We start from the raw sequence: 26,655 nt of genomic DNA on the forward strand, positions 1-26,655 counted from the left end.
AAGAAAGAAAGAAAGAAAGAAAAAAGAAAGGAGAGGAAAAAAAAGAAAAGGAACAAAGCGTGTACACGTTATATATTATATAAGATCTTTCATAATTTTTCTTTCTTCGTTGTGCTGCATGCATTACAAGATCTCAATCGCAAACTAAAGCTTTTTTTCTTTCTATTCTTATACCATTTTTAATATAATATTTTTTTATAAAATCAATTTAACTTACGGAACATACATTGAATCCGTAATTATACAATGCTCGTTATTTAATACACATTTAAACAAACTACCTTTACGTGGTGCTATCGTTAAAAGGTGGAAGCGCAATTGAATTGCTACCATAATTTTTAAGGCTTGTTTGCCGCGAACATGAATCCATTTCTTTTCTTCTTTTTTTTCCTTTTTTTTCTTTTTTTTTTTTTTTTGATTTGCAAAAGAAGCCAAGACGCGTGGGCTTTTTTGCCATTTTAAGGCACGCCTGATTGTTCGTTTCGTCCTATTGGACCAGATGGACAATCACGGTTACATTGCATTTCCCTTATTTCTAATTGTAATTTTCAACAATATTATCGAGCTTCCTTTTTCTTTTTATATATATATATATATATATATATATATATATATATATATATATATATAAAAATGTTAAACAGAGAAAATCCTTTCGAAAATTCTGCCATCCTACTTGTGTATCTTTTTAACAACCAGAAGCAAATTATATATATATATACACATATATATATATATAATATATTTAAATATATACCTATATATTTATATATCGGTTTTCTTATTGCACGGTTATTGTATGTATCTACGTTACGTTTAAGTTAGAACATTCTTCTTTCTAGTTCAGACCTGGTCACGGATAAGATCTTTATCCAAATCTTATCACTTAGTCAGCCAATCGATTTTCAATTTCATTTACATTGGAAATAGTTTATTACGTGATGAATAACTGCGTATGATTGTATTTCGTTCTTCGAAATATGAAGTAAAAATAATAGATTGAGAAAAAGAAAATTTAAAAAAAAAGAAAAACGAATCATTACGAATAAAATCTTTTTTAAGAAGAATGGATAGTGGAGGGATCGGATGATAAGATTACAAAATAAATTTCCGTGGCCAGATCCATTCTAGTTTATCATTGTATCTCCTCGTACAACATATGTCTACCTACATTTATGTTATTCGTCAAGCATATACAAAGAATTTTGTTCATTACATTCCAATGGAACAAATCACCGTCTTTTAATCATCGTAAATGCTATTTTTTCTTCAATAAGATTAAAAGTCCAAAGAAAATACAATTATACGATATTAATAACACTCGGTAATGACGACCAAACTAATGACATACGACGAAATGGTAAATAGAGCGTTATTAAATACAATAAAAATATCATCGACGAAGAATCCTTTAACACATTCGCTATCAAAGTACTTCGTTAAGAATTTAACTTGGTAGCTAATCGTTCTGTTAATTATCCTCGGTTTATTTATTTATTGAACAATGATTATGTATAGGACACGTCTCATGCACTGAATAAAACAAACATTCTCTTAACGTTAATAGCGAATATGTTAAATTTATTATATGGGAATAAAAATTTTAGTTCAGGCACAAGCTCTACCTCAAATAATTAATTCTTAATTCGTATTAATGAGTATTACAGGTATTATATACTAAGAATTTTATCATATAAATGTAAAGTGTTACCAGAAAGAAATAGATCTGAAATACTTCTGTCATCTTATTACCTTTCTATCATTTTAATTTCGTTGGTTTTTTTATTCGGAAATCTTAGGAAAAGTTCGAGTCGATTGAAATATAATACTACCGTCAAATTGTTCACTTATTTTTCTTCAGTTTTCTTCTAAATTTTGTATTCTAAAAGGCCGAAAAATATAAATGTTCTATATACATAGATACCACCGTTACCTTAGGCTTCAATTTATTATTTTAACTTGTGAGATCGTTGAAAACGTATTATCCACCTCGCAATTCGTCATTCTCGTCTCCGCTCCTCCTTCGGCTGCGACCGCGACCTACAAAATAATCGCAATTCTATTGAGAGACTCGAATTCTTCTTGCATTCATTCTAATTTCATAGTTCTCCGTCCAAAAACTTTTCACATAATCGTTTTAAACAATTTTTCTCTTAATATGTGCTTCTTGTCCAGATTAAATCAGACGTCTTCAAACACAACTATCATTTATTAATTTGGAAACAGGGGGCTTGATTTTGTTCACTCTCTACAATCAAAATTATATTAGGAGTCCTTCCGTCCAATTTTTTTATTATAATTACTTCCTAAATGCACATTCCCTATTTATCATATTGAATACAGTTTGTCTGTATTATATCATAATCTTTATTTTCTTTTACTACAGCTTTAAAAATGCTATATCATCAGCCAATTACATCTTATAATACATCGATATAGTTGGTATTTTAGAAAAGTTTGAATTTTCAATTTTTCATCATTTTTTCGCCAATCTGATATGTAGCATTCATGATATACATATATATATATATATATATATATATACACACACACACATATATATATATATGTATATATTTTTATAATCTTCTCTATATTTATATAGTTTTCTTTTTTCAAAAGTTTCAACAAAAAATACCCACGCTACAAGCATTGGTTTCAAAATAATTGGAGTGCATCGATGCATCAATACACCGGCTCAAAAAAATCAATAATAAAACATATGAATGAACAATATTTGTAACTTATGAAATACAATGGGCTAATTAAAAAAATCCTTCGGTATACTGTCATAAATTTTCACTACCTCTGCGTATCTGATTCAAGCATGCCAACATTCTGATCATAAAAACGGCAGGTACTGTAATCGTATCTTTGGTTTCTTCCAGCATAACAGCATTTCTCTTCTTCAACTGAAAATATAATGGCAACGAAGTTAATGTATTATTACGAATAATAGTATTATCAAATTAAATCTTAACTCACGTCATCAGCAAATTTCTCGTTAAAACTCGACTCTTCGTTGATGGGTGCCCACAATTTAACGTCATAATCAATGCCCGACGTAGCCAACATTGGTAGATAAGGATGTGGTTGTAGACAATTAACAACATGTTGATCGGCTTCGAGCAACATACATAATTTTGCGGTGTCTCTTTCCCAGACAAATACATGTCCACAGTCACTACCTGACATCACGAAGTCGTTGCCCCAGAAATTGGCTTCTTTGATCATGGTCCTAAAGAAACTAGAGTCAAACCAGGGAAGGACAACTGATCAGAAATTTTAATGGGCCTATGAGACATAGCCCAGTCCGCTCGGAGGCTTTTTCGGAACATGATATACGTCAATAATTTGGCTTCCGATTAAAATCTTAGAGAATAATCGATATATAATGTAATACAAACAAATGTAGGAGGAGGAGGAGCGGGGGGGGGGGGGGGTGGGGATGGATATGATTGTCGTTGTCATCATGACAAAATCCAAATTCGCCAAATAGGATTTGGTTTTAATGATAATCTTTATAATGATTGTTATCATTATTAAATAATTTAAGAGGTCACGAAATTGATCTATTATCTAATTTATCATTAATCACTTTTGGAAATATTTGTCAAGGATGTTAATTTTACGATCACAAAATATATATTTAACACCTTGCATTTCTCTTTCTTTCTTGGTCGTTTGAATTTCAATCTTATTCAATGAACGATAACGTTTCAATATCTACCTGCTTGATATCATTTATACGTGCATGTCCCAAATTCTCATTAATATTTAACAATGATATATAATTCGTACCTGGCATTTCGATGTCCCATATATTTTTGTTTAACGCAAAGTTCCGTTAAGTACGTCTCATCGAATGATTCTTGGCCTTGCGACGTACGAGCATTTGCAATAGCTTCGTCCATTTCAGTTTCAACTGGATGGACCAATCTAACGAAAATATTTTCATACATCATCGTACATTCTCTTGATGTTTATTATAATCACTAAGGAAGATAATATTCATTGATAGTTTGATCTTTGCTTACCTATGATGGGATGGTATATCTTCGTCGTCACTATCAATATAAGCACTGTCATCAATCTCTATAGAGAAAAGAGGTTAACAGATATTAAACTTTCTGAACTATAATGCGACATAATATCGCACGTACTTACTTTCTTGAGCACTTCTATATAACATACGTTTTTTATAACTATTACTTGGACCTGGATCAAGACGTTCGGTACTTTGACTTCCAGATGGTCCTGAGAAATAAATAAATAAACGCAAACGATATTTAATCATTAGATGAAATAGAAATAGAAAGAACTTTTGAAAAAGTACCTGCGTGATAGCTATCACGAATAACTTCATCGGCAACGCCTAAGGATATAGTTGCCCTAGTCGAACTTTTATCGGAATATGTTAGACTAACAGCTGGTTCACTTCCATGCCTGTACATAACATCTAATATTAGATATTAGATATTACATTTCGTAAATACCTTTTATACGGGCGAAAGATATCATTACCTTTCTAAAAATCCGTCTCTCATTGTCGTTAATCTGTCTTGTAGATTTTCCATCATATTCTCTTCTCTTTTAGAAGCAATATCTGTATGACAATTCGTCTCAGCATTGCTAGCTTCTCCTTCCGTATCACATTCTCCATCGCTACTTCTAGTTTCCGCGGAATTGGTACAAGTATTATTTGATTCTAACAAATTGGTTTGAGTTTCTGTCACCTGGACGTCATCCAAATCATTGTTTATTGATTCTGTTGTATTAAAATTATTTGTTGAAACAGATGAACTTTGGATTGCCAAGTCACAAGATACTTGATCGTCATTTGGTACAGAGTTAGTTCTGACTTCATTTCTTATTTCATCGTTATTTGAATTTTCAGGTTGATCAAGGGACGATATATTCTCTTGCCCTTGTACATCATTGTCCGTTTCGGTTTCTATTTGTTGCTGTTCACGATTTGCATCCGCATTCGATGCCGTGTTATTATCGTTACTACGCTGACTATTTTCCTGTTGATCGATAACACCTTCCAAACTATCTTCTCCGCCACCACTTAAGGCCGCACGAGTAGCCGGATCGTTTAGCATTCTGCTAAGAACATCTGTCATTCTTTGCATCAATGAAGTATGTAAAACTGGCCTGGCTTGGGCAATTTCTATAAGATATAAAATCCCAATAAGATTTTACTTCATTAAAATATATACTCATTGTTAAATAATAAAGATCATGATGTTTGACCTGTTCCACTACGTCGACCACCTTCTCGTTCAGGACGTGCATCTGGTCCTGTATCTGACCAATCTCCTCTTAATCTCAAACGACGTACAAGCTGAGGAGATCTCAATGGATGTTTCTTACCTTTCCCCTTGCCCATTTGTATATCTTTCTTCAAGTGTACATTACCTTGATCCTGAAAACAAGATAATAATGCAAAAGTACTTTTGTTGTCTCATAATTTTACTTCATTTCAAATTAGACAAAATTTCAATATAAATACCTTCATGCTAAATAAATATAAATGATCACTACTATAACTGACAAGAACATCTTGTCCATCTGGACTATAACTTAAGGATGTTATTCTGTAAGAATTTCCATCAAATTCTGGTACTGTAAAACTGCATAGCGGTCTTACCGATCCATTGTTATCTGTCCAACCTAAAATACACGACATGTGTAATGTATATTTAGGCGAAAAGTTATGTTTAATGTGTTCAAATTACCTGTAGCCTTGGTTCCAAGCATTCTTCTGTCAAATGTTCTAACAGTACTATCCGAACAACCAATTGCAATTTGATGAGGCATTACAGGATTAACAGATAAGGCAGTTACAGCTCTTTGGCATGAAATTAATACATCCTATCAAAATCAAAATGCAGACATTTCATTCCTTGTTAAATCCTATTTATAGTTTAGTTTAATATATTACTTTACCTCTCTGCATCTTGCAACATTACATTTTTCCTTTACTCTGAGGTCAAACCATCTCACAGTTCCATCTTCTCCGCAACTTAAGAAACTATGAGGTTCACCTGGTATTGTCGCTACTTCGTACGTAGTACCGCTATGACATGTAAACTGATTATGAAACGTTTCTGTTCTTCTCATTAAATCTGTCAAATAATAGAGCATTATTTTAATTCATTGGCATATATAAATTCCTTAACATGAATTATTTTTATATTTTTACATATGAACATATTACCTGTATACAAAATAATGCCATCGCCGCTACATGAAACTATACGGTGGTCACCGCTATTTGGCAAAAATTTGGCACTGAATATATTAGCTCTGTGACTTGTTTTATGATCAGTTAAAACCTGCAATCGGCATTATATACTTTCAATTAGATACCGCATTATCATTCATATCGTACAATGAGATAAATGAATGTCCTTAGAAATTACAATCTTAGTAATAATATTAGCGTTATAAGTTGGTAATTAGGTATATAGTTCTAGATTGATGACAATGCATGATTAAAATAGCATTGATTAAAGTGCATTGAAAAGTTTCCATTCAGTTGGCAAGCCTATTGCATTTTTGACTATGTCAATGTTGAACCTTGACTTAAATTAATTAACAAAAGTATTTCCTTTAAGAAGAAAACTAATATAATAAACGATATCTTTTATCTTTTTTATAATATACTCAAAATCATCGCAATTAATTGCACCTAGATAAATGGATTAAATCCTACATGGAAAGAAACAAAGAAAAAAAAAGAGAAAAAACCCATGCAGGTATAAATAAAACTCTCATATTTATATATATATATATATATATATATATATATATATATATATATATATCTCTTTATAAAATATATTGATTAAGTTTAATTTCATTAAAGAAACTGGTGGATTGTATATTATATATAAATATGACATTCTTACTGTTTTAACATTTTCAAGGATAAAGTTAAAAATAATCTTGGCACTGTGTGATTAACAAGGTCTAGAAATATATGGGGAAACAAAAGGAATTCACAAAATTTCAATGCATCATATTGAACTACTTCCTTAATTCACTTATATATTACTGGCTTCAAATAGATTACATAGAAATAGTGATAGATCAAAAGTAGGCGACATTTAAATAAATAAAAGCTTAAAAAGAAATATACAGTCAAATATGAAATTACGATATTACACAGACATACCTGATAATTATAAACATTGGTAAGAACAAGATGTTGATCATCGCTACCAGACAATATTAAATCACCTGTACTATTCCAGCATATGGAATTTACACAACCATTATGAACTTTTAATCTTTTCAATAATGACATACGTTGTATAAGTTGCAAGCTAGCTGTAATACAAAGTATGATTAATATCTTGTAGAAATGAAACAATGAAAAGGTATTGATCTGTATATTAGGGCGAAGAGACAAAATTTCTTCTACGTGGTTAATTGGAAAAAAAAAAAAAAAAACAAAAAAAAAAAAAAAAAAAAAAAAAACAAAAAAAAAACAAAAAACAAAAAAGGTTGGTACACATTAGCATATCTATTAAAAATATATTCTTATGAGAAGACGAATGATATTTATTTAATTAAATTACCTTTGCTGCTAGAATATAACTTGTGTCTGGAATAGTCATCATATGGCTGATTGTAAATGTCATGAAAAATACTCGATCGTAACTTCCTCATTATTTATCTTCGAGTACTGCACCAATAATGAGGAGAAAGAGAGAAGGAAAAAAAAAAAAAAGAAAGAAAGAGAGAATGAAATATAAAGCAATAAATTAGATGTTCCTTGTGTCGTTCACCGCATCGACTACTAAAACGTATTATGCGTTATAATTGAAACGTCTGTAATTGTGCTGAATCAGAAGGCGAATAACATGGTCCAATGTAGAAGAGGTCCACGAGGTTTGTATCGACACTACATGATACTTATACTATAAATAAATCCTAAAGCTTTGAAATTTCGCACAGTCAGACAGTTATATGTACAATTTACTAGGAGCAGCAGCTGAGAGAGTGCATCTATACGATACACTCGGTAATCACTGTCGAAACTAAGTCAATTAAAATTAAGACTAACCAACGAGAGATCGGTCAAGATTTTCTCTTCGTAATACTTTTGACATTTTCCTCGATAGAACGAGTATAGAACAATGATAAAGTTATTGTGCAGATGACCTTACGATGGCGCCAATTTTTAAATCGTAAAGAAAGATTTTCAAATCGAAGGAAAAAACATCGACAATGATGTTAAATCGTTGATTGTTACAAAATTATATCGTTCGAAAGGATTATTTATAAATTCCTTAAGTCTTTACATTTTTCTACATTTACTTAATCAAGAATTAGTCATAAATGACGTTAAGATCAGAATAAAAAACTTCTGTCGACGTCGTATATCTGTCCTCTACGAAGTGCAAAGTTACAATTCTTTTTTGTAAACGATCTCTATCTAAATTTTTTACAACCATTTTCATTTCACATAAAAGAAAATTGGAAGGAAATACCAAACTTGCATTTTGTTATTTCGTGGCAATACCGCAGCGCCATTTATCATGTGGCAACTATTGAAAATTCTTATTATTTCATTGAATATATAATAAAGAAAATTTCTCAATAAAATTTTGAATATTAGAACTGATCAAATTGTTGAAGTTTATTAAAAATGACAGACGAATCTAACGGAGAGAGTACGTTCGAGTTTGTAGAAAAAAAATCGGATGAAACTGGCGAGATTGTAAAAACTGGTTAGTGTATTTATATTATGTATCAATACATACCTAAGGAAATTGTCAAAATGACAAGACTTGATCGTTTCACGTTAAATAATTTATATATAAAAATGTGATTTTCATATATCAATGCGATCGATTTCTATCGCAATGCTTTTCAAGAATTTATAATTATAGAAGATTCATCAACTCGAATTCTATCCATCCACTGAAAAACTTTTTTCGAACTGCCATGTTTTGTTTATGGATTCTATTTATGTGATTATATAAATCGAAAAAAAAAAATAAAAAAAAGACAGTTGACGTATAACGAATTAATATCTATTTCTAAAGAATAGAATAGAAAATAGTAATAACAAAATAAGTAATATAAAAGATCTTTTAATCAATTATAAAATTTTAATTAATTTTCAGATTCATTTTGTAGCTTATCATCGTCTACATCGCTTTTAACACCTCTGGGTGTTTCAACGTCTACGGGAAATTTATTTTCAAATGTAGCACCGCCAGCAGCATTGCCCAGTTTTGTTTCAAACCCTGTTACAATTTCCTTTGAAAAGAATCTTCAAAATACAAATGTATCTGTACAAAAGCAAAATGAATTGGTTAAAAAGCAAATTGTATCAAGTACTTTGACAGAAAGTAAACAGCAGCAGCAACAAGAACAACCAATTACTTCTGCACCTCAAACATCTACAAATTCAACAATGGAAATGGCAGAAACACAATTGCAAGATTCAGGAATGGTTGGTAGCGGTCTGCTCTCTTGGGTAAAGGAGACTGTAGTTAATAGCAACGTTTTAAGTAAAGTTGCGGAGAAGGCAAAAAATAGCGTTAATACTATGATCACAACGTTAGATCCACAGATGCGTGAGTTCATTTGTAAGTATATTGCATGACAGCATTTGAATCATAATTAGATAATATAACTCATTAAAGCTACTTTCAAATAACCACATATGTTTACTGTACAATTGTGAAAGTTTGTTTTATTGCTTTTTCGTTTCTTGCTAACGTAAAAAAGAAAATATTGTCCAATATAAATGCTTAAGTTATATCATACGTGACATTAATATGTACATATTTGCGTAAACATATATACAAGTTATTTTTGATTAATCACTGCTTCAAAAGAAATTATACATAATGTATTTCTTTTTGTAAGTCAATATTCATTAAGTAAAGAAAATTTCTTTATAAAAGAAAAATTTACTGGCTTTTACAGTGCGTTTAAATGTCAATTATTTATATGATATATAAACATTATATAGACATATGACTAACAACTGAAAACATTTGAATTTTTTGCAATGAAAATGTATACTACTATCATCATAATAAAATTTAATAGACAAACTGTGTGTGTATAAATATAAACATTTTTTTTTTTTGTATGTATGTATGTATGTATGTATGTCGTTAACGCATTTAATATGCCAATTATTAACGTATAAATATATACGAATTTTTTGCTACAAATGTACGTTTCAGATTCGGGCGGTGATATAGAGGTCGTAGTTGCTTCGGACAAGGATGTTAAGATAAGTCCAGTACGTCAAGCTTTTCAAGCAGTTTTTGGTAAAGCAACGGTTACGTAAGTATGAAACGAATTTAATATTATTCTATTCAATCACCTTTGATACATTATTATTGATCGTATTCTAAGAATACATTATATTATTATAGTGGTATATCGGTGGACTGTACTGCCATAGCTACCCAACCAGTTGGTTTTGCTGCTGGTGTGAAGGGTGCCGAAGAGAGAATCAATTCTGCACGTAACATTTCATCTCTGCCAAAGGATATTCCTATTATCGCCATTGAAAATTTTTTACTAGAAATAGGTGAAGACAAGTGGTATGATTTAGGAGTGATTCTTCTTAATGATCCAAAGCACAATGTAAATCTTCAAACGTTTACTCAAATGACTCCTGTACCAAGTCAAATAGTTGCATTAGCACAGGAGGGAACGCCAGAAGGTTATCCTCTTAAATGGTCTGGATTATCGGTCACAGTTGGGAGTTTAATGGCCAACAGTTTACAAGTATGCTATAGCGGATTATTAAATGTATTTGAAAACTATTTAAATACATAAATTATACAATTTGTAGGTTTCTCACAATGAATGGCATCATGCATTAACTGGGGTTTCAAGAAGAGACGTGATATTTTTAGCAGTTGAATCCCTTGCTGGAATTTATAAAAATACAATAAATCCTGTCTAATAATTAAATCAATGCCGTCAAAAAGTAAGAATTTGTAAATATAATTATATTAATACAAAAGATAACAAAATACGGTTCAGGTCGTTAGATAGAAAGTACGAATCAAATATAGTTTAACAAATTGAAAATAAGAAGGATAAATGTCTATATACAATGGAAGGACAGATCGTCGTAAAAATTAATCAATATGCGAAATGAGTATAAAGTAATTAACATTCTAAGAAAATTTTAAAATGAATAAACTAATCAATAACATTGACGTTATATTTAATTTATATTTATACGAAGATATATATATATTAAGATATATGAGAAATAATGTGCATTCAGGAAAAATTAAAAGTTATAAAAACCTTTGAGGACATTTTGTGATGGATTTCAAGTATATTACCAGTAATATTTTTTGTTTAATCTTCTGTTTAATCTTTTTTATATTGTTCATGTTCGGAAAGGTTACAATATTGTTGCGATTTCATGATTGATAAACAGAATTGCTGATCCGGAGATTTTTTGGGACAGTTAACAAAAGATAACATTAATTTCAATAAAAAAGCGATGTGAAGAATTTAATTCGTTTTGACACAAAAAAAGTTTCGAGAGGGGGGGCTCTCTCTTTTGTATCAAAATGAATTATAATCTCCGTACATCGCTTTTTTACAGCGCATACGGTGTGTAAATTATTAATTATCGGTTACAATTTATCCAGATATTGACTCAAATCTGGCAATCCCTCTTTCAAACCCTTCCTCTTACGCGTGTCCTGTCGAAAAAAAAAAAGAAACATTTTTTTATTACAAAATTTGTAATATTTTGTACATATACATACATGTACATATATACATACATGTGTGCATATACATTTTTATATTTATGTATGATCCCCTATTCAGACGAACTAGGAAAAAGAACTCTAGATAGCCTAAACTGAGAGCAATTGCTTTTCCACGAAATTAAAAATGATAATGCATTTATCTCTCATTATCATCAGTTATGCTCGTGGGCAAACTTGATCTTGGATTGATTATATTTACCTGCACAACTTGGTATGGTCGAGAGGTCGGTTCCATTGGATCACCAGGTAAAATTTGCCAGTGATCGAATACGCACTGGGGGAAGGCTTGTCCACCGGTATTAGAACGCAAGTCAGCAGTAAAGCCAAATGATTCATTTACAGGAAGATAGGCTCTAACTACGAACATTGGAGTACCGGCCACTTGCTGTTCTTCGAATACGTGACCTCTTCTACGGTTCAGTACTCCATAAATACCACCAACAGCTATTTCAGGACACTGCAAATAATATAAATCAATATTATCGTTCATCAATAGCTACTTTGTAAATAAAGAAATATGTATTATTAAACGCATACTTGAATTTCACATAAATAAACAGGTTCCATGATTCGTGGCGAGGCAGTGAGTAGACAGGCATAAAGGCAACGTCTTGTGGTAGGAATGATTTGTCCACCACCTCTGTGAATAGCATCAGCGTGTAACGTTACATCGTGAATGTTGAAACGAACACTTCGCAAATTTTCCTCCGAAAGAACACCCTAAAATGAAACGGGATTAATATATCGATGAATAAACTTATATATGTAGGGTCTATACACACATATAGAAACGAACACACACCTCTTTTGTTGCCCATTGGAATCCAGCTACAACAGAGTCTTTGATTTCATTAAGATATTGCACTCCTTTAGAGCAATCGACAAGAATATTAGGACCAGTTCCGTCTGGTCCAAAGCACCAAATTTTTCTTGCTTCGGTTACGTCATAATCGTATCTTTCATTCAAATATCGTGCACGTATTTTGAAGTCATCTCTTGGATTTACTTCGCCCTGTAAATAATAATACGTTAATTTCAAGTACAATGCGTAAAAGAAAAAAAAAAAAAAAAAAGAAATCATTGAACGGTCATCACATACATTGTCGATATCTTCAGCAAGACCATCAGGCATTGGACAAGCCATCATGAAAAGACGGTTATGTTTATTAGGAGATTTCGATAAACACATTTGATTAGATTTTTCGGAAATAGTTTCTCTGTATGATACGACGGGATCAGACTTTTTAATAGGTATACAAGCATGATCTTCTTCAAGATCTTTCAAACAGATCTCAAGATGAAGTTCACCAGCACCGGCAATAATATGCTCTCCAGATTCTTCGATGATACATTGCACCATAGGATCAGATTTCGCAAGACGCTTCAAACCTATTTCAATGTTTATTATTAAATCGGTGATGTGGTAAACATCACAAAGAATTTAAAATCACAAAGAACGTATATAAAAATCAGATTTTCGATGGAATCATTGTTTTCTTTTCATAACCCAATGCTCTCTTTTATATCATCATTAATTCTATTATATTAACATTTGTATATAAATAAATCCAATGAATTTATTATAATAATACATACCTTCAACCAACTTCGGCAAATCTGCAGGATTCTTGGGTTCAACTGCTACACGTACGACAGGAGAAACCGAGAATTTCATCACCTTCATATTATGTGCATCTTTAAATGTGGTAATCGTACCAGTTTTTACCAAGAACTGATCAACACCAACAAGCCCACAAATGTTACCTGTACAAAAGTAAAGAAAAAAAACATTTTTTATATCGTTGAAGTTAAACTTGTAGATATTGTTCTCTTTTTTTTTTTTAATTTTTACATCAGATGGCCGTTCTATTTTATTTCACTTATAATCAATACAGGTCTGTGAAGAAAATCATCATAAAATTAAGAGTAGAAAAAAAAAAAAAAAAAAAAAAAAAAAAAAAAAAAAAAAAAAAATTCTATACAAGTTGCTTTAATATATTAAGAACTTAGATATTTACGATTTACTAACCTGAAGGTACATCTTCGATCGCTTCAACATAACGTCCCATCATCAAGATAGTACGTTGAATAGCTTTCTCGTATAGATCATCTTTCTTTCCGGGTTGAAAATTCGGTCCCATTATACGGGCTTTCATACCAGTACTCACTTTACCAGAGAATACACGTCCGAAAGCATAAAAACGTCCCTTATCAGATGTTGGTACCATTTTAGATACATACATCATGAGAGGTCCATTTGGATCACAATTCTGTAGAAGAAATAAATTAAATATGAAACATTTCGAACTTGCTTGAAATAACATTCATCAATAATTTGATTAAAGTAATTATTGTCAATCAGTTGTTCTAATTATCTGTCATTAAATTTCAGTACAGGTCTGTGAACATAATCATCATTTGGAAATATCTATTAAACTTTTAAATTATTCATGAGCACAATGAAATTAGTATGACATGGACAATCACCTTGATACCAATGGCAGCTTCATCATCGAGCGGTCCTTCGTACAACATTTCCATACGATACTTTTGTGCAGTTACTGGAGAAGGTAAATGAATTGCAATCATTTGAAGTAAAGCTTCGCCGGCTGGTAACCATGATCTCATAACAACCTGTTAAAAAAAAGAAAAGAAAAAGGAGCTTTTAATTTCAAATACGAAATATGAAGTATAACAATAAAAAAAAAAAAAACAATCAAGTTTCTTTTCAGTCTAAGTTCGAATTATCACTCACTATCAATCAGAAGAGGTGTCAGAAAAAAAGTAGAGAACAATCATCATGAAATTGCTTATTGCATTATGTATTACGTATAAATTGATGATAAAATAATGATATACCTTAAGAAGTGCTTTCCCATCCTTATCCTTATCTTCTGGTTTTAAAGAAATACCTAGTTTCTGTAAAAGTGTATCTGCTTCTTGTTTTTTGAAATTCATAATACAATCAAATACCTACAACAACGTTAAAATATAATTATAATAATAAAACAAAGGTGGTAATAAGATGTATAAAATGTTATGCATGAAATTTATATTAAAAAAAATTACCTTGTAAATTGGATCTAAGACATACATACAGAATGACCGTTTGTTATCTATTTCCTTTTGTTTACTCCACTTCTTGGTTTTTGGATTAAAGAAGGATTCACCCCATAATCTGTTCATAAGCCTAACAACATCTATTTTGAATTTTTCTGCATACATTTCGGAGAATTGTTTTAAAGTGAAAGCCCAACCATGAAGACCTGAACCAAAACCTACAGATCCTTTGCTTGGATCTACCTATTAGAGAGTAAATAAATTAATTCCGTTTAAATAAAAATACTGAAAAATAAATTCTTAAAAGAAGATACTTACTCTGACTTCACCCATAGGTCCATCGTCATCGGAGTACGTTGCAATAATGACGTTAACATTTTCAACGATACGTTGGAATGTTTGATACAAGTCTTCACTATCAAGCTGTAATTCTAATAGGGCACGGTCCATTTTGTTCATGAATAAAACAGGCTTAATACGTTCGGCGATGGCTTGTCGAAGTACAGTTTCTGTTTGTACACAGACACCTAAACAACGATATTGCAAAATGTTAAAATTATGCTTTACTAATACCTCAAATATATTATAATTTTAATTGAATATATTTGTAGAAATTGTGTCTTAGCATATTAGTAACGAACATAAAGATAGAGGTTCACTAACAGCGTTTCAACACAATTTTCTTCATTCTCCTTCCATTATAGCACTGTCAACATTGTCAAAGTAAATTAATTAATTTTTACAAATCGATTAACGCACTACAAAGTGACCCTTGTTGTGCTGGAAGGAAACATATGTTATAAACATAAAATAACATACCGGACACACAATCAACAACAACAAGAGCTCCGTCCGTAACACGAAGAGCAGCTGTAACTTCACTAGAGAAGTCTACGTGGCCAGGTGAGTCGATTAAATTGATCAAAAAACCTTTTTCATCTTTATCGCGTTGATCGGGATTCGTTATAAAGACTAAATCTTTTTGCTCGAGTTCGAAGAACATAGATATAGCACTACACACAAAAAAAAAAAAAAAAAAAAAAAAAAAAAAAGAATTATTTATATTATTATTACTACTGTTATATAATTTTTAATCATCGATGCGCCTTATTTTGATATCCACTTACGTCGATTTGATAGTGATACAACGCTCTTGCTCATCTTTACGCGTATCCGTAAATCGTGTCTCACCAGCTTTAGCTCCAGCGATAATACCAGCCTTTGATACAAGGGAGTCAGTTAAAGTTGATTTTCCATGATCTACATGAGCAATGACGGACATATTCCTAATGTTTTTCTTTTTGTCCATCATGGAACGGATCTCGTCTACCGTGAAATTCACCTGGAACAAAGAGGATCCAATATTGAATTTAGAAGAACCAATACAATACAAAAATTTTATATCAAAGGACAAAGTCAACAATTCTTTTATTATTACGTCGTTGTTATTATTTCAATATTCTAAAATATCGTATATTATTAAATTTCACATGACTGAATGTAAGAAAGTAATTGAAATAGATAATAAGGTGTTTCTATATATCGCGAATAAAAGAAAAATGAATCTATATTTAAATACCTACAAAATTGGATATTATTTTAATTAAACAGAACTCTAAACGAAGCTTATCCCTGGAGGGGAGGGAAAAAAAAAAAAAAAAAGAAAAAAGAATTCTTAAATAATTTAGATACTGACCATATTGAAAGTAAAGCCTTGTATATCTTGACAAAAATATACAATGCAGGTATTCTATGATTTACATTGAAAGTAAATTATCCATTCCAATGTGGAAAGCTTGACGTCTATTTTATTTATTTAACGTCTATGTATTTTCTTATCGATGAAGTCCCCGAACATAAAGCAATAACGATTCCAAATTTTTACGTTCGTATTATAGACGCCTATATTAAATTTTGGTATATACTCTCAATTTTATTTGGATACCCTTTTATCATACATCCAATTCAGAAGGCGTCGCTAAAAGCTTGTCTTTAAAGTCGACGATATTTCCTTCTGCGCACGTTGACTCCCATAGAGGAGAGCCAAAGAGCGTTCCATGACACGTTGCTTTTACAACGGCAGACGGAACATATTTCGATGTCGAACATCGACGAACCTCAGCTCTTTCGACGTGAAATTTATCAGGAACTTTACGGCACATTTTTTTCAGGATACCGAACAATCTTTGTCCAGGAAGATCCTTCGCAAGGATTCGAAATTTCTTCACGAAGGAAGTTGCGCAATCCGAAGTAATCCGCCAGTTTACAATTTATCTGAACCCAGTTGAGAACGCGTCTTCAAAAATATTTACACCTCTGCACTTGGCGAGTCACAAAGATTCGTTTATACGCGATACTTTTTAACAATCGTACGTACCATTTTGGATGTTGTCCGATGTCCGTTGCTGTGGTCAGAAATATACGTGCACCAACAATGGCGGACTCCCTGGGAAAGAACAGGAGTTCTGCGAAAGGGCAGAACGTTTAATGTGCTACAGAGGGAGTCTTCGCATTTCAAGCCATCATTTCGACCAATCAGTAAGTCTTAAACCCCGCCACGTCGACTTTGCTGCGTGCGCATCGAAGATGCAATTGCATATGACGCTACACGCATGTAAGAAAAACGACATTATATACAGGCTTTTTTCCATTACATATACATGTATATAATATCTTAACATTACACGAACGCTCTCTAGATTTCAGAATGCCTTCAAAGATATATTCATAAATGGCATTTCTAGTAGGTGCTGCCCTCTATACATTAAGCTAATCTTTTATCTTTGTTAATGCGAATAAGCGATCGTTTCAATGTAAAAATTCATAAATGCTTTATAACACATAATACTTGCACTTTATTCATTTTACACAGCAAATATCATTTGATAATTCAATCGATCTATAAAATACAAGAAATCTAATAGTATCTGTACACACACGCACACGCGCGCACACGCACACACACACACACACACACACGTCCACGAATATATAGAATTAAAAACGAAATTAACTTAAAAACAAATTGTCGATACCAGTCTTGCAACATTCGAGCAATTCAAACGAATATCAAGTATAATCGTTTTGTCATACAATAAGTCCTAATATCTGCATATTTCCAATAAAATGTGTTAGTGTTTTGCTTTTTCTTTTTTTCTTTTTTACGTGTGATTAGCGATGATTATCGTTACTGTTATACTTGAACAGATGCGTTTATATGTATTATGAGTTTTTAAAATGTATGATGCGACCTTTAACGATTTCCTTTACAGCTTCTTTCATGAATAGTTACACGATCAGGATTAAAAGTTCTTCCGCAATTTTTACATGGAACTAATTGATTAAGATGAGTCTTCCAATTAGCTTCTGCCGTCGCGGATATGTCTATTACAGTATCTCCCGTAGATGGATCCTCTGTAAAAAAAAATACATATATAATCAAAACTAAAATTAATAATGGGAAAGAATTTATACAATCGATACCGACTCGTATAAATAACATCTGGCTTTTGCGGTTCCTTTCTCCTTTGTTTAGGCGATAATTTGTTGTTCTCCAAATGCCATTTTTTCAAACATTGCGGTTCATGTATGGCTATGCTAATGCTTCCAAAATCTCTGCCGCATATGTAACAGGTGATTGTCCGTTTCTGTGATATATCCTAAAATCAATGTATTATTCATTCTTATGATCGTTCATGTATCTTCTTCTTTGTTGTGCAAATTATTAACAACGTTATATTTATTAAACGATGTATGAAACCACGCAATACTATCTAATTATTAAGAAAAAAGCGAATTTTCATAAGTACTTTATTTTCATTAGTACTTTCATAATGAAATGCAATGATACAAAACTGAAATTCTTAAATAAACCGAATACAATAAGTGTGCTTTCCCTGATGACTCACCCCATTAGGGCTGTATAAAGAATTTTCCTGCGAGCTCGCGCTAGGGGAAGATTTTTCTTTATGCGACGAGCCCCTTCTTTGCGAGGTCGTTATCTGCTCTTCCTTTTCCATTTGCCATCGTTTCATACATTGTGGTTCGTGAATCTTTATGCTTCTTGTGCTGAAATTTCTAGCACAAATCTGACAAGGTACCATGGGAGGACCGCTTCGAGCGGAGGTCATCGAAGATTTTCCAAAAACATCTATTTTCTCAGTTTTCTCTTTATCCAAGTTCTGTTATCAAAAAGATAATAGTTTAGATTGGAAATGATCGGCATAATATAAATTCTATATTTTATTTACTGGCCTTTGGACTGGCTTTGCAACTGTTCGAATGAATCAACAAACGTTCTGGCAAAAATGTTCTTCCACACTTCGAGCAAGGAACCAATTGCATCTGTAACGTACGATTGATATATTAATAATGCAATATTATTAATAACAATAAATATTGTATTATAGATTAAATGGAATAAAAATTTAAGTGCGGAATTGCACTGTGAACGAGCGAATACTTTTTCCAATAGTCGCATTGCGGCTTAGAATTTTTTTTTATTTAATCATGGTCTCGATTTTCCCTTAAGGAACGAAGCGCATATCATCAATCTAGGTCAGCACCTTGAACACGATAGGGTTGAACCGTGGTGCGTGACCAGACTCGTTCTTTCTCACTCTCTCTCTCTATCTCTCTCTCTCTCTATCTCTCTCTCTCTCTCTCTCTCTCTCTCTCTCTCTCTCTCTCTCTCTCTCTCTCTCTCTCTCTCTCTCTCTCGTATGCATTACACAAATAGGCATAATCCGGTGTCCTTATAGGACTTTCTTGTCTGATATAAATGAACTTAATATATGCTGATGAGATTCTTAAGTGCACCCTTCTACATAATCAACACTATCAACCAAATGAAATCAACTCGATCCAACGTGAACGGTCGTTAATTGTCTTATCAAAAACATTCTATTTAACAAGCTATCTATCATGTGTTAATCGCATTGATAAAGACCTGACTCTCTTCCCAAGCAACTGCATTCCATTCTGAATGATCAATTGGAACTTCGGGTCGTTTAGGTTTAGGTCGTCTTTGGGAAATCGGCAGAGAATTATTTTCTCGTTCCCACTTCTGAAATGCAATAATATTTATTAATAAAAAATTAGATGTGTATATTTCAATAATTTATATAAAGTTATGTCGTAATAATCTAAAAAAAATATGTAATTCAATGTATATGTATATACGCACACGTGCATACGATATGCGCGTATCGATAATTGGTAGGAGTATATAAAGATGATGACGTCATTAAAAAAAATCGACACGAGATAGGCGAAACGATCAGTGTCTCTCATATATATATATATATATATATATATATATATATATATATATATACATATATATATATATACATATATATATATATATATATATATATATATACATATATATATATATATACATATATATATATATATATATATATATATATATATATTACATATATGATGAATTGAGCGTCCTATCGTAGGCGTGGATGTCATTGTCGAGGTCATAAGAGACATATCGAACCACGTGTATACGTTGCATAATGCACGAGAAACTACGATCCAACGACGATACTTCTCTATATAGCTTTTATACGATAACAATCTTTTGAACGTATCCGATATGATCTTGGACAATACTCGAGTACGCGCTTCCTCATCGATTTTTCAACCTTGACGTTTAGCATTTCAGCTTTACGATGACTGACATCAAATGATATTCTTCTATAAAATTGAAAGTATATTATATAAATTAATCTCACCTCCATACACTTGGGTTCGTGAATGGGGAAGCCAGCAGTGCCGAATTCTCGACCACAAATGTAACAAGTTACAGTTTTTGGTCCTCTTCTTATCGATGCCGAAGACGGTCTCATTGATCGATTCGATCGCTCTTCAGAAACGATCTCTTTCGTTTTAACATCTCGAACGGTCATAGCATCATCCGATTTGTTTGTTTTATTTTTATCGCTGCGAAAATTCAATGGCATCGGTTTCTGAATGGTCTTTGGTACCGACACCTTGGTCTTCGACGATACCGACATAGCAATTTTTGTTTTTCCAGGTCTACCGTCCTTCGGATGACTGTGAAATCTTTCGGGTTGATCCGATCGTCCGCATGTTCTACATGGTTCTGGAACATTTTTGCTCGTCAGATTCGTAAAGACCTCGACGTCGGCCGACATGTTGGCTCTTGAATTTTTTTTCCTCAACGACGATAGCGTTTGAACTTTGATCGGTCCGTTTCCGTTGTTTCTATGAATAATAAATATAAAAAGATATAAAGAAAAATAAAATTCCTAATTTAAAAAAAAAAAAAGAAGTTGGTAATAGAAACGCAAATACCTGTTGTTATTATTATCGAATCTTTTAATGTCTGGCGATAATTTCTTTCCGAGATTAGAATTTTCCTGATTGATTAGACGCGACTGCTTTTGCATCTTCGTCGATTCCGGAACAGTATCGATATGAGAAAATCTCGCATCGAAGATCTGCTCGAAGCTACGTCGTTTCTGACGTAAAGCTATGCGATCGTTCCAAGCAGGACGAAGGTGTTGGTGCTGTTGTTGTTGGAGACCGAGGAGAACAGTTTGACGACGACGGTTGGAAGGGAAAAAGGCGCTAGTCGAGTTGCCCCCACTAATCGTCTTTGTCAGCTCTTGCTGGTAACGCGTCATAGAATCGCAAAATAATTCCTTACTCAGCAAGGACATGTCGAGTTTGTCGACTAGTTCTGGATTTAGGACGGTAGGTTTATCAAGATTCGCAGTTTTCGGTCGCTCGATCTCCTCGTAAAGAGGCTGAGATCGTTTTATCTTTGGCGGCCAGGTACTCGTTTTTCCTAACGACGATCTCGTTTGCGAACCATCGCTATCTTCGTCGGTAGATCGACCTCTACTGCTGTTACTGCTGCTGTTGCTGTTCTTATTCCTATTTTTCGTCCTTTCGGGTCCTAAAAAATGATTTTTGTTCTCTCTCTCTCTCTCTCTCTCTTTGCTTTCTACTTTTTTTATATCTCAGTTTTCATTTACGCAAAAAAAAAGAAGAAGAGAAATGGATCGTATAAAAAATTCAATTACCTCTGCAATTTTCCAAATTGTCCCTTATTATCAAGAAAGTCTTCTCGGGTAAAAATTCCATGGATTCTCGTTTCCACTTCATGATGATTTGTTTTCAGATGCTAATATCGAGAATTTGAGTTAATCGAGGTGATCCTCGGTGATTAGAAACCTACAAAACTTACATTATTATTCGATATTTTGTTCCTTCTTCTTTAATCTACAAAAGATTTTTATTTTGAACGAATCAGAGATTTTTTCGATGATAAAGAACGATCAAGTATGTCGATTACGTCGAAATTTCATTATCGTCTTCGAACGATAACGAAAGAAATCTTTTTAATATTCCGAATGTCCAATAGCGAACGATCTTTTTGTAACGCGTTGTTTTAAAGAGACATTTATGGTTAATTTAGATGTACAGAAGAAAATTTGTTTATCCTTAAATTCGAGCGCTCCCCTTCACGCGCAAAGCCGGTTAAATCGTGCTCGATATATAATCGTGTAATCGTTCTTTTGTTTCGAAGAATGATTAGTTGGAACGTTAAATTTTTTCTAACAACGCGTTTGCTTAGGCTAATGCAAGTATTTTACGTACATTTACGACGTATATGTAGGTATCATCGTTTCGATACGATTATTATATTTAGCTTGTGAAAAGATCGAATCGAATAGTTTAGATATTCGAAAAAAAAAAAAAAGAAAAGAAAAAAATGAACGAGTTTTAATGCCCTCAAGATCTTCCAATTGAAAATAAATATATTTTTCTAAATGAGATAGATGAAATAAACACAGAGAGAATACATTGGATGGATTCGATCGCGTTCGATATGAGAATGTCGCCTTTGAAAATTCTTTTTTCTCAGCAATCTTCACTACAACGACAATTGCCGGTTTTCTTTTCTTTTGCTTTTTTTTCCCCCCTTCAATTGTGCGTAACGTTAAAAAATCGTAAAAGAAAGGGGGGAAAAAGTAGCCGTGGACACACGTCTCCGTAGTAGCGAATTACGCGGTGCACTGAGCTTAGGTTTACCTTGCCATTGGCTTTATATATATGTAGTGCCCATTACGTTTCTCACTGATTGTGAGAATGTATTTGCGGTGAAAATACAGGTGGCCGAGAAAATCGATCCAACGAGCACCATTGAGCTCGTTTCTGGTATACGTACGTATTTTATGTGACTTACCCTTCCGTCATCGGCTCGCTAACGCCACGAAACATTCAATATTTCAAGCCTTTAGAACGTTCAAACCAGAACACTGACAGTTTAAAGGCATATGTTCTTTTTACAACTTATCATAAAAACTTGCAAATTTTTTACTTTCTGGTTATTTATTTGTTTTATTTTTTTTTTTTCTTTATTCATTTATTTACTTATCTTTTGTTGTTTTAATATATTCACGAAGCGAGATTTTATATTATGAAATAAATGCGAATAAAATTCTATATACATATATTAGACCATATTATACCATATGTTTTTTTTTAAAGAGTTAAACAAGAAATTAATATGGACTCAGATATTGCAATATTTGTCAATATCGATAATATTATGTGAAAAAAATGAACTATAATATGGGTCCTATATTTATCCTAATTATATAACAATGTGAAACTTTCTAAATTTTATCGCTTTAATATTGTAAATGCGGGTATGCAAATGAGAAGAAATCGTGTATTTTTTTTAAGTAATTTCTTCTATTATTTTATAAAGATTATTATATATTTTTTTATGATACATTTCATTAGTTTTTTTTTTATTTTTATTTTATCTTAATTTTTATTTTATTTTATTTTATTTTATTTTTTTTTTTTATTTATCATAAGTATAATCTTAAAAAATCTGTTTCTCTTAGCTATAGTATAATTAGTAAATTATATGTTTATTTACAAATATAAATAAATATAAAATCCTAACATATTATCGTCGATATCTGTATCGTTTGAAGTGAAACCACAATTGAAAAATATTATTATGAAATTGGCATCTAAAACCTCTTTTATACGAATATTCCCATTCTCTATTTACAATCTTAAATGCAATATCTTCGTAAGGAGGACCGGCATGAAAACGTAGAATAGCAAAGTCTTTATTGTCGGCACATGGAGTCAAGAAATATTCCGGTGTTGTATTTTTGTCTATGAGATCAGGGTAAAATATGTTGAATTTGTAGCCTTGTACAATTTTCGGTGGTGGATTATCCATGTCATAATGCGTTTGATTATATTTGTTCCATTCGAAACCTGTGTGAACTCTATTAAAATATCTTGGTTTCCGTGGCCTATATTTATCGGACCATAAATAAATTTGTGCTTCCAATGATGATTCTACGCTAAATTGTGCCTCATCCGAACCCATGTTTTTCCTTGCTTCTCTGTGCATAGCTTGTTCTTCTACGGTCATTACATTTTGAACTTTACGTCCAGTACTTAATACTTGATTTCTAGCATATTCTAAACGTTGATTATCGTCCTCTTCTAAAGTAACTATCGTTCCTGGTTCTAGTTGAGAATAAGGTATATATTTAGGCGAATAACCACCTGTTTCATATTCACAAAATGATTCAGATAACATATCGTCCGCTGCATTCCCAGTTTCTTGCTCGTCCCTACAACAATCACACGAAACGATACTTAATATAATCTAGGGGGAAAAAAAAACAAAAAAAAAAAAAAAAAAAAAAAAAAAAAAAAAAAAAAAAGAAAAACCATGACACGTACTCTGACTGACTTTCTTCGCTCTTCTCAGCAACATTATTGGTAGCAGGTTCTTCTTGTTTTGTAGAATGCTCGCTTGGCGCTTGAGATCCTTCTGCTTCACTTTCTGTTCTAGCTACACCCTGTTCAGCGATCAAGACCTCCAATTTTTTACGTAAATTTTCTTGATGCCGATCCCTTAATCTAGCCCTTGCCATATGAGCTATAAAGATAGATTAATTTTATAAGTAAATAAAAAAATATATGTAATTTATATCAAGTTAGTATATAATACCTTTTAATTGCGACAACAGACTTTCCCAATAACCAATATCAACTCCTTCTGGCTTTCCAGTAATTTTAGATTCAATTTGTAATTGTAATGATTCTAATTGAGCTGCTGTTTTTCCTTTGAAAATAGCAGTAACATCTTTCGCCACAGATGCATGAATTCCTTCTCTTCTACCAACAGCTGTAACAAAAAATACACGGTTGTTAAATAACTTAATTACATTAAAAATTTATATTACAATCTTTCATATTATCTACTATGACTTACCTACTTCATACTCCGATCTTTCTAATTTACGCAATTTATGTAATTCATCTTCCACAATTACAGTTATATCATTCCAATAATCCAAATTCTTTCCTCTTTCTAATTCTTTATAGACTTTAATGTCCTCAATGAGATCCTCCAAATCTTTAACATGTAATCCTCTTAAATATGTATACGGTTCATGCATTTCCACAGCATCAACTTCTTCTTCTGCACTGATATACTTTGCAAGAAGATCTATTGGTTTTGCACGACCATCTTGAATCCTAATACGCGATCGTAATCTTGCTTGCTCGAGATGGAATTGATCCTCTTGTCTAGCCCATTGTTCCAATTGCGCCGCTTCTTTTCCTCTCTGTAATAACGTCATTTCTTCCTCTCTTTGTTGTCTTTCCAATTCTCTTTCTTGTCTTCTTTTTTTAACCTTTTCTAACTCTTTCCTATTTTCTTCTTGCTTATGCCTATTTCTAGTCTCAAGTTCTTCTCTACTAACGCCAAGTAAACCTTCTTTTTCTAACTTCTTCGACCATACAAATGTTGACAGCAAATTTCCATCTCCAAATGGATTATCCGTATTTGTATAATGTAAATAATCGTTGTCCCAACCCATTCTTTCTTTACGTTTTCTTTCCTTAGCCTCCTTCTTTTTTAATCGTCTTATTCTTTTTTCCTCTGGGGTCTCTGCAGCTTTCATCAATTCCTTCTGACGTTTACGTTCTTCTATCTGTTTCTGACGTTGTCTCTGTAATTTTTCTAGAAGTTTCGTTGAGTTAGAGGACGAATCCGATGAAGACAAAGAAGAGGATTTGTTTGATTCATTTGACGACGATGACGACGACGACGACGACGATGACGACGAGGACGACGACGACGTCGACGACGACGACGATGACGACGACGACGACGATGAGGAAGACGAAGAGGACGATGAAGATGATGAGGATGAGGATGAGGATGATCTGTAATGTATTAATATCTGGAGTCAGTAAAAATACGTACGTATTATAGGTTAGAATTAAAGAATTTCATCTCCAAAAAGTAATTTACCTTTTTCTGCTTTTATGCTTGGACGATTTTTTCCTTGATTCTCGTGATCTCGATGAATTTCGATGAGTCTTGGATTTTTTTTTTTTAGTATTCGATTTTTTAGTATTTCTATGAGATTTTGAATAGCGTTCTACGTCATTATCGTATTTCCTATCATAACTTTTGTTCCTCTCTTTATGTCGTGTGTCTTTTCTCGATCTTTCGGTATTACTTTTATGAGAAACTTTTTCCATTTTATTGTATTATTACACTTACGAAAATATTACCGTTATTAACACTACAACGTTTTACCACAAACAATAAATGTTCATTAACGTCAAATCTGGAAAATTATTCTCCAGATGTCGCCATGTTAGCGTCAATGCAACAGTGCAACTTTCGCTTTCAACCAACCTTATCTGAACTTCCGTATAGATATTCCGTACGTGTGTAGATTATATAATTTAAACTAAAAATGGA

General features: G+C 32.3%; 4 protein-coding genes across 8 annotated transcripts; 1 reads left to right on the forward strand and 3 right to left on the reverse strand.

Annotated features, from left to right (window-relative positions):
- Positions 1-55: 55 nt before the first annotated feature.
- LOC124951888 (DDB1- and CUL4-associated factor 6-like) lies at positions 56-8,397 on the reverse strand. Of its 3 annotated transcripts, none has more exons than XM_047500918.1 (15): positions 7,590-8,397; positions 7,184-7,338; positions 6,224-6,341; positions 5,953-6,131; positions 5,742-5,877; positions 5,516-5,676; positions 5,257-5,428; positions 4,525-5,173; positions 4,337-4,446; positions 4,168-4,257; positions 4,038-4,095; positions 3,802-3,939; positions 2,986-3,247; positions 2,807-2,912; positions 56-2,040 (listed from the first exon to the last, which is right to left on the reverse strand). In XM_047500918.1, the coding sequence occupies exons 1-15, from the start codon at positions 7,678-7,680 to the stop codon at positions 1,982-1,984; spliced, it is 2,484 nt and encodes an 827-aa protein (XP_047356874.1). In that variant the 5' UTR covers positions 7,681-8,397; the 3' UTR covers positions 56-1,981. The 3 variants fall into 3 exon arrangements, with proteins under 3 accessions (XP_047356874.1, XP_047356876.1, XP_047356875.1); XM_047500920.1 differs by having other exon boundaries at positions 4,195-4,257; positions 7,590-8,396; XM_047500919.1 differs by having other exon boundaries at positions 2,986-3,238; positions 7,590-8,389.
- On the forward strand, positions 7,762-10,972 carry LOC124951902 (protein PRRC1-like). 3 transcript variants are annotated; one of them, XM_047500987.1, is made up of 5 exons: positions 7,762-7,902; positions 9,144-9,611; positions 10,221-10,323; positions 10,416-10,773; positions 10,841-10,972. In XM_047500987.1, exons 1-5 carry the CDS (start codon positions 7,875-7,877, stop codon positions 10,952-10,954), a joined length of 1,071 nt encoding a protein of 356 aa, XP_047356943.1. In that variant the 5' UTR covers positions 7,762-7,874; the 3' UTR covers positions 10,955-10,972. The 3 variants fall into 3 exon arrangements, with proteins under 3 accessions (XP_047356943.1, XP_047356942.1, XP_047356941.1); XM_047500986.1 differs by lacking the exon at positions 7,762-7,902 and adding an exon at positions 8,545-8,744 and having other exon boundaries at positions 9,144-9,599; XM_047500985.1 differs by lacking the exon at positions 7,762-7,902 and adding an exon at positions 8,546-8,744.
- A 381-nt stretch (positions 10,973-11,353) lies between these two features.
- On the reverse strand, positions 11,354-17,709 carry LOC124951741 (translation elongation factor 2). The gene is made up of 16 exons (XM_047500551.1): positions 17,695-17,709; positions 17,537-17,603; positions 17,224-17,390; positions 15,974-16,188; positions 15,666-15,859; positions 15,165-15,373; positions 14,856-15,089; positions 14,646-14,759; positions 14,274-14,420; positions 13,816-14,056; positions 13,383-13,550; positions 12,886-13,175; positions 12,589-12,798; positions 12,324-12,506; positions 11,986-12,243; positions 11,354-11,714 (listed from the first exon to the last, which is right to left on the reverse strand). The coding sequence occupies exons 1-16, from the start codon at positions 17,707-17,709 to the stop codon at positions 11,646-11,648; spliced, it is 2,781 nt and encodes a 926-aa protein (XP_047356507.1). The 3' UTR covers positions 11,354-11,645.
- On the reverse strand, positions 17,675-26,557 carry LOC124951909 (cactin). The gene is made up of 13 exons (XM_047501002.1): positions 26,197-26,557; positions 25,150-26,108; positions 24,886-25,062; positions 24,615-24,813; positions 23,997-24,502; positions 23,080-23,093; positions 21,180-21,622; positions 20,597-21,089; positions 19,795-19,911; positions 19,101-19,190; positions 18,755-19,027; positions 18,334-18,505; positions 17,675-18,260 (listed from the first exon to the last, which is right to left on the reverse strand). Exons 1-13 carry the CDS (start codon positions 26,427-26,429, stop codon positions 18,100-18,102), a joined length of 3,837 nt encoding a protein of 1,278 aa, XP_047356958.1. The 5' UTR covers positions 26,430-26,557; the 3' UTR covers positions 17,675-18,099.
- Positions 26,558-26,655: the final 98 nt, after the last annotated feature.

This window comes from Vespa velutina, chromosome 9 (genome assembly GCF_912470025.1).
Source record: "Vespa velutina chromosome 9, iVesVel2.1, whole genome shotgun sequence".
NCBI lineage: Eukaryota > Metazoa > Arthropoda > Insecta > Hymenoptera > Vespidae > Vespa > Vespa velutina.

Coding starts and splice junctions, on each gene's coding strand:
- LOC124951888 (XM_047500918.1), bottom strand. CDS start 7,680: ATGAGGAAGTTACGATCGAGTATTTTTCATGACATTTACAATCAGCCA. Junction 7,339..7,589: donor GTTATATTCTAGCAGCAAAG/GTAATTTAATTA, acceptor TTTGTATTACAG/CTAGCTTGCAACTTATACAA. Junction 5,878..5,952: donor ATGTTGCAAGATGCAGAGAG/GTAAAGTAATAT, acceptor TGATTTTGATAG/GATGTATTAATTTCATGCCA.
- LOC124951902 (XM_047500985.1), top strand. CDS start 8,663: ATGACAGACGAATCTAACGGAGAGAGTACGTTCGAGTTTGTAGAAAAA. Junction 9,612..10,220: donor ACAGATGCGTGAGTTCATTT/GTAAGTATATTG, acceptor TGTACGTTTCAG/ATTCGGGCGGTGATATAGAG. Junction 10,774..10,840: donor TAATGGCCAACAGTTTACAA/GTATGCTATAGC, acceptor TACAATTTGTAG/GTTTCTCACAATGAATGGCA.
- LOC124951741 (XM_047500551.1), bottom strand. Junction 15,860..15,973: donor TGTATCACTATCAAATCGAC/GTAAGTGGATAT, acceptor TTTTGTGTGTAG/TGCTATATCTATGTTCTTCG. Junction 15,090..15,164: donor GACCTATGGGTGAAGTCAGA/GTAAGTATCTTC, acceptor ACTCTCTAATAG/GTAGATCCAAGCAAAGGATC.
- LOC124951909 (XM_047501002.1), bottom strand. CDS start 26,429: ATGGAAAAAGTTTCTCATAAAAGTAATACCGAAAGATCGAGAAAAGAC. Junction 19,912..20,596: donor ACGAACCCAAGTGTATGGAG/GTGAGATTAATT, acceptor ATTGCATTTCAG/AAGTGGGAACGAGAAAATAA. Junction 18,261..18,333: donor GCCAGATGTTATTTATACGA/GTCGGTATCGAT, acceptor TTTTTTTTACAG/AGGATCCATCTACGGGAGAT.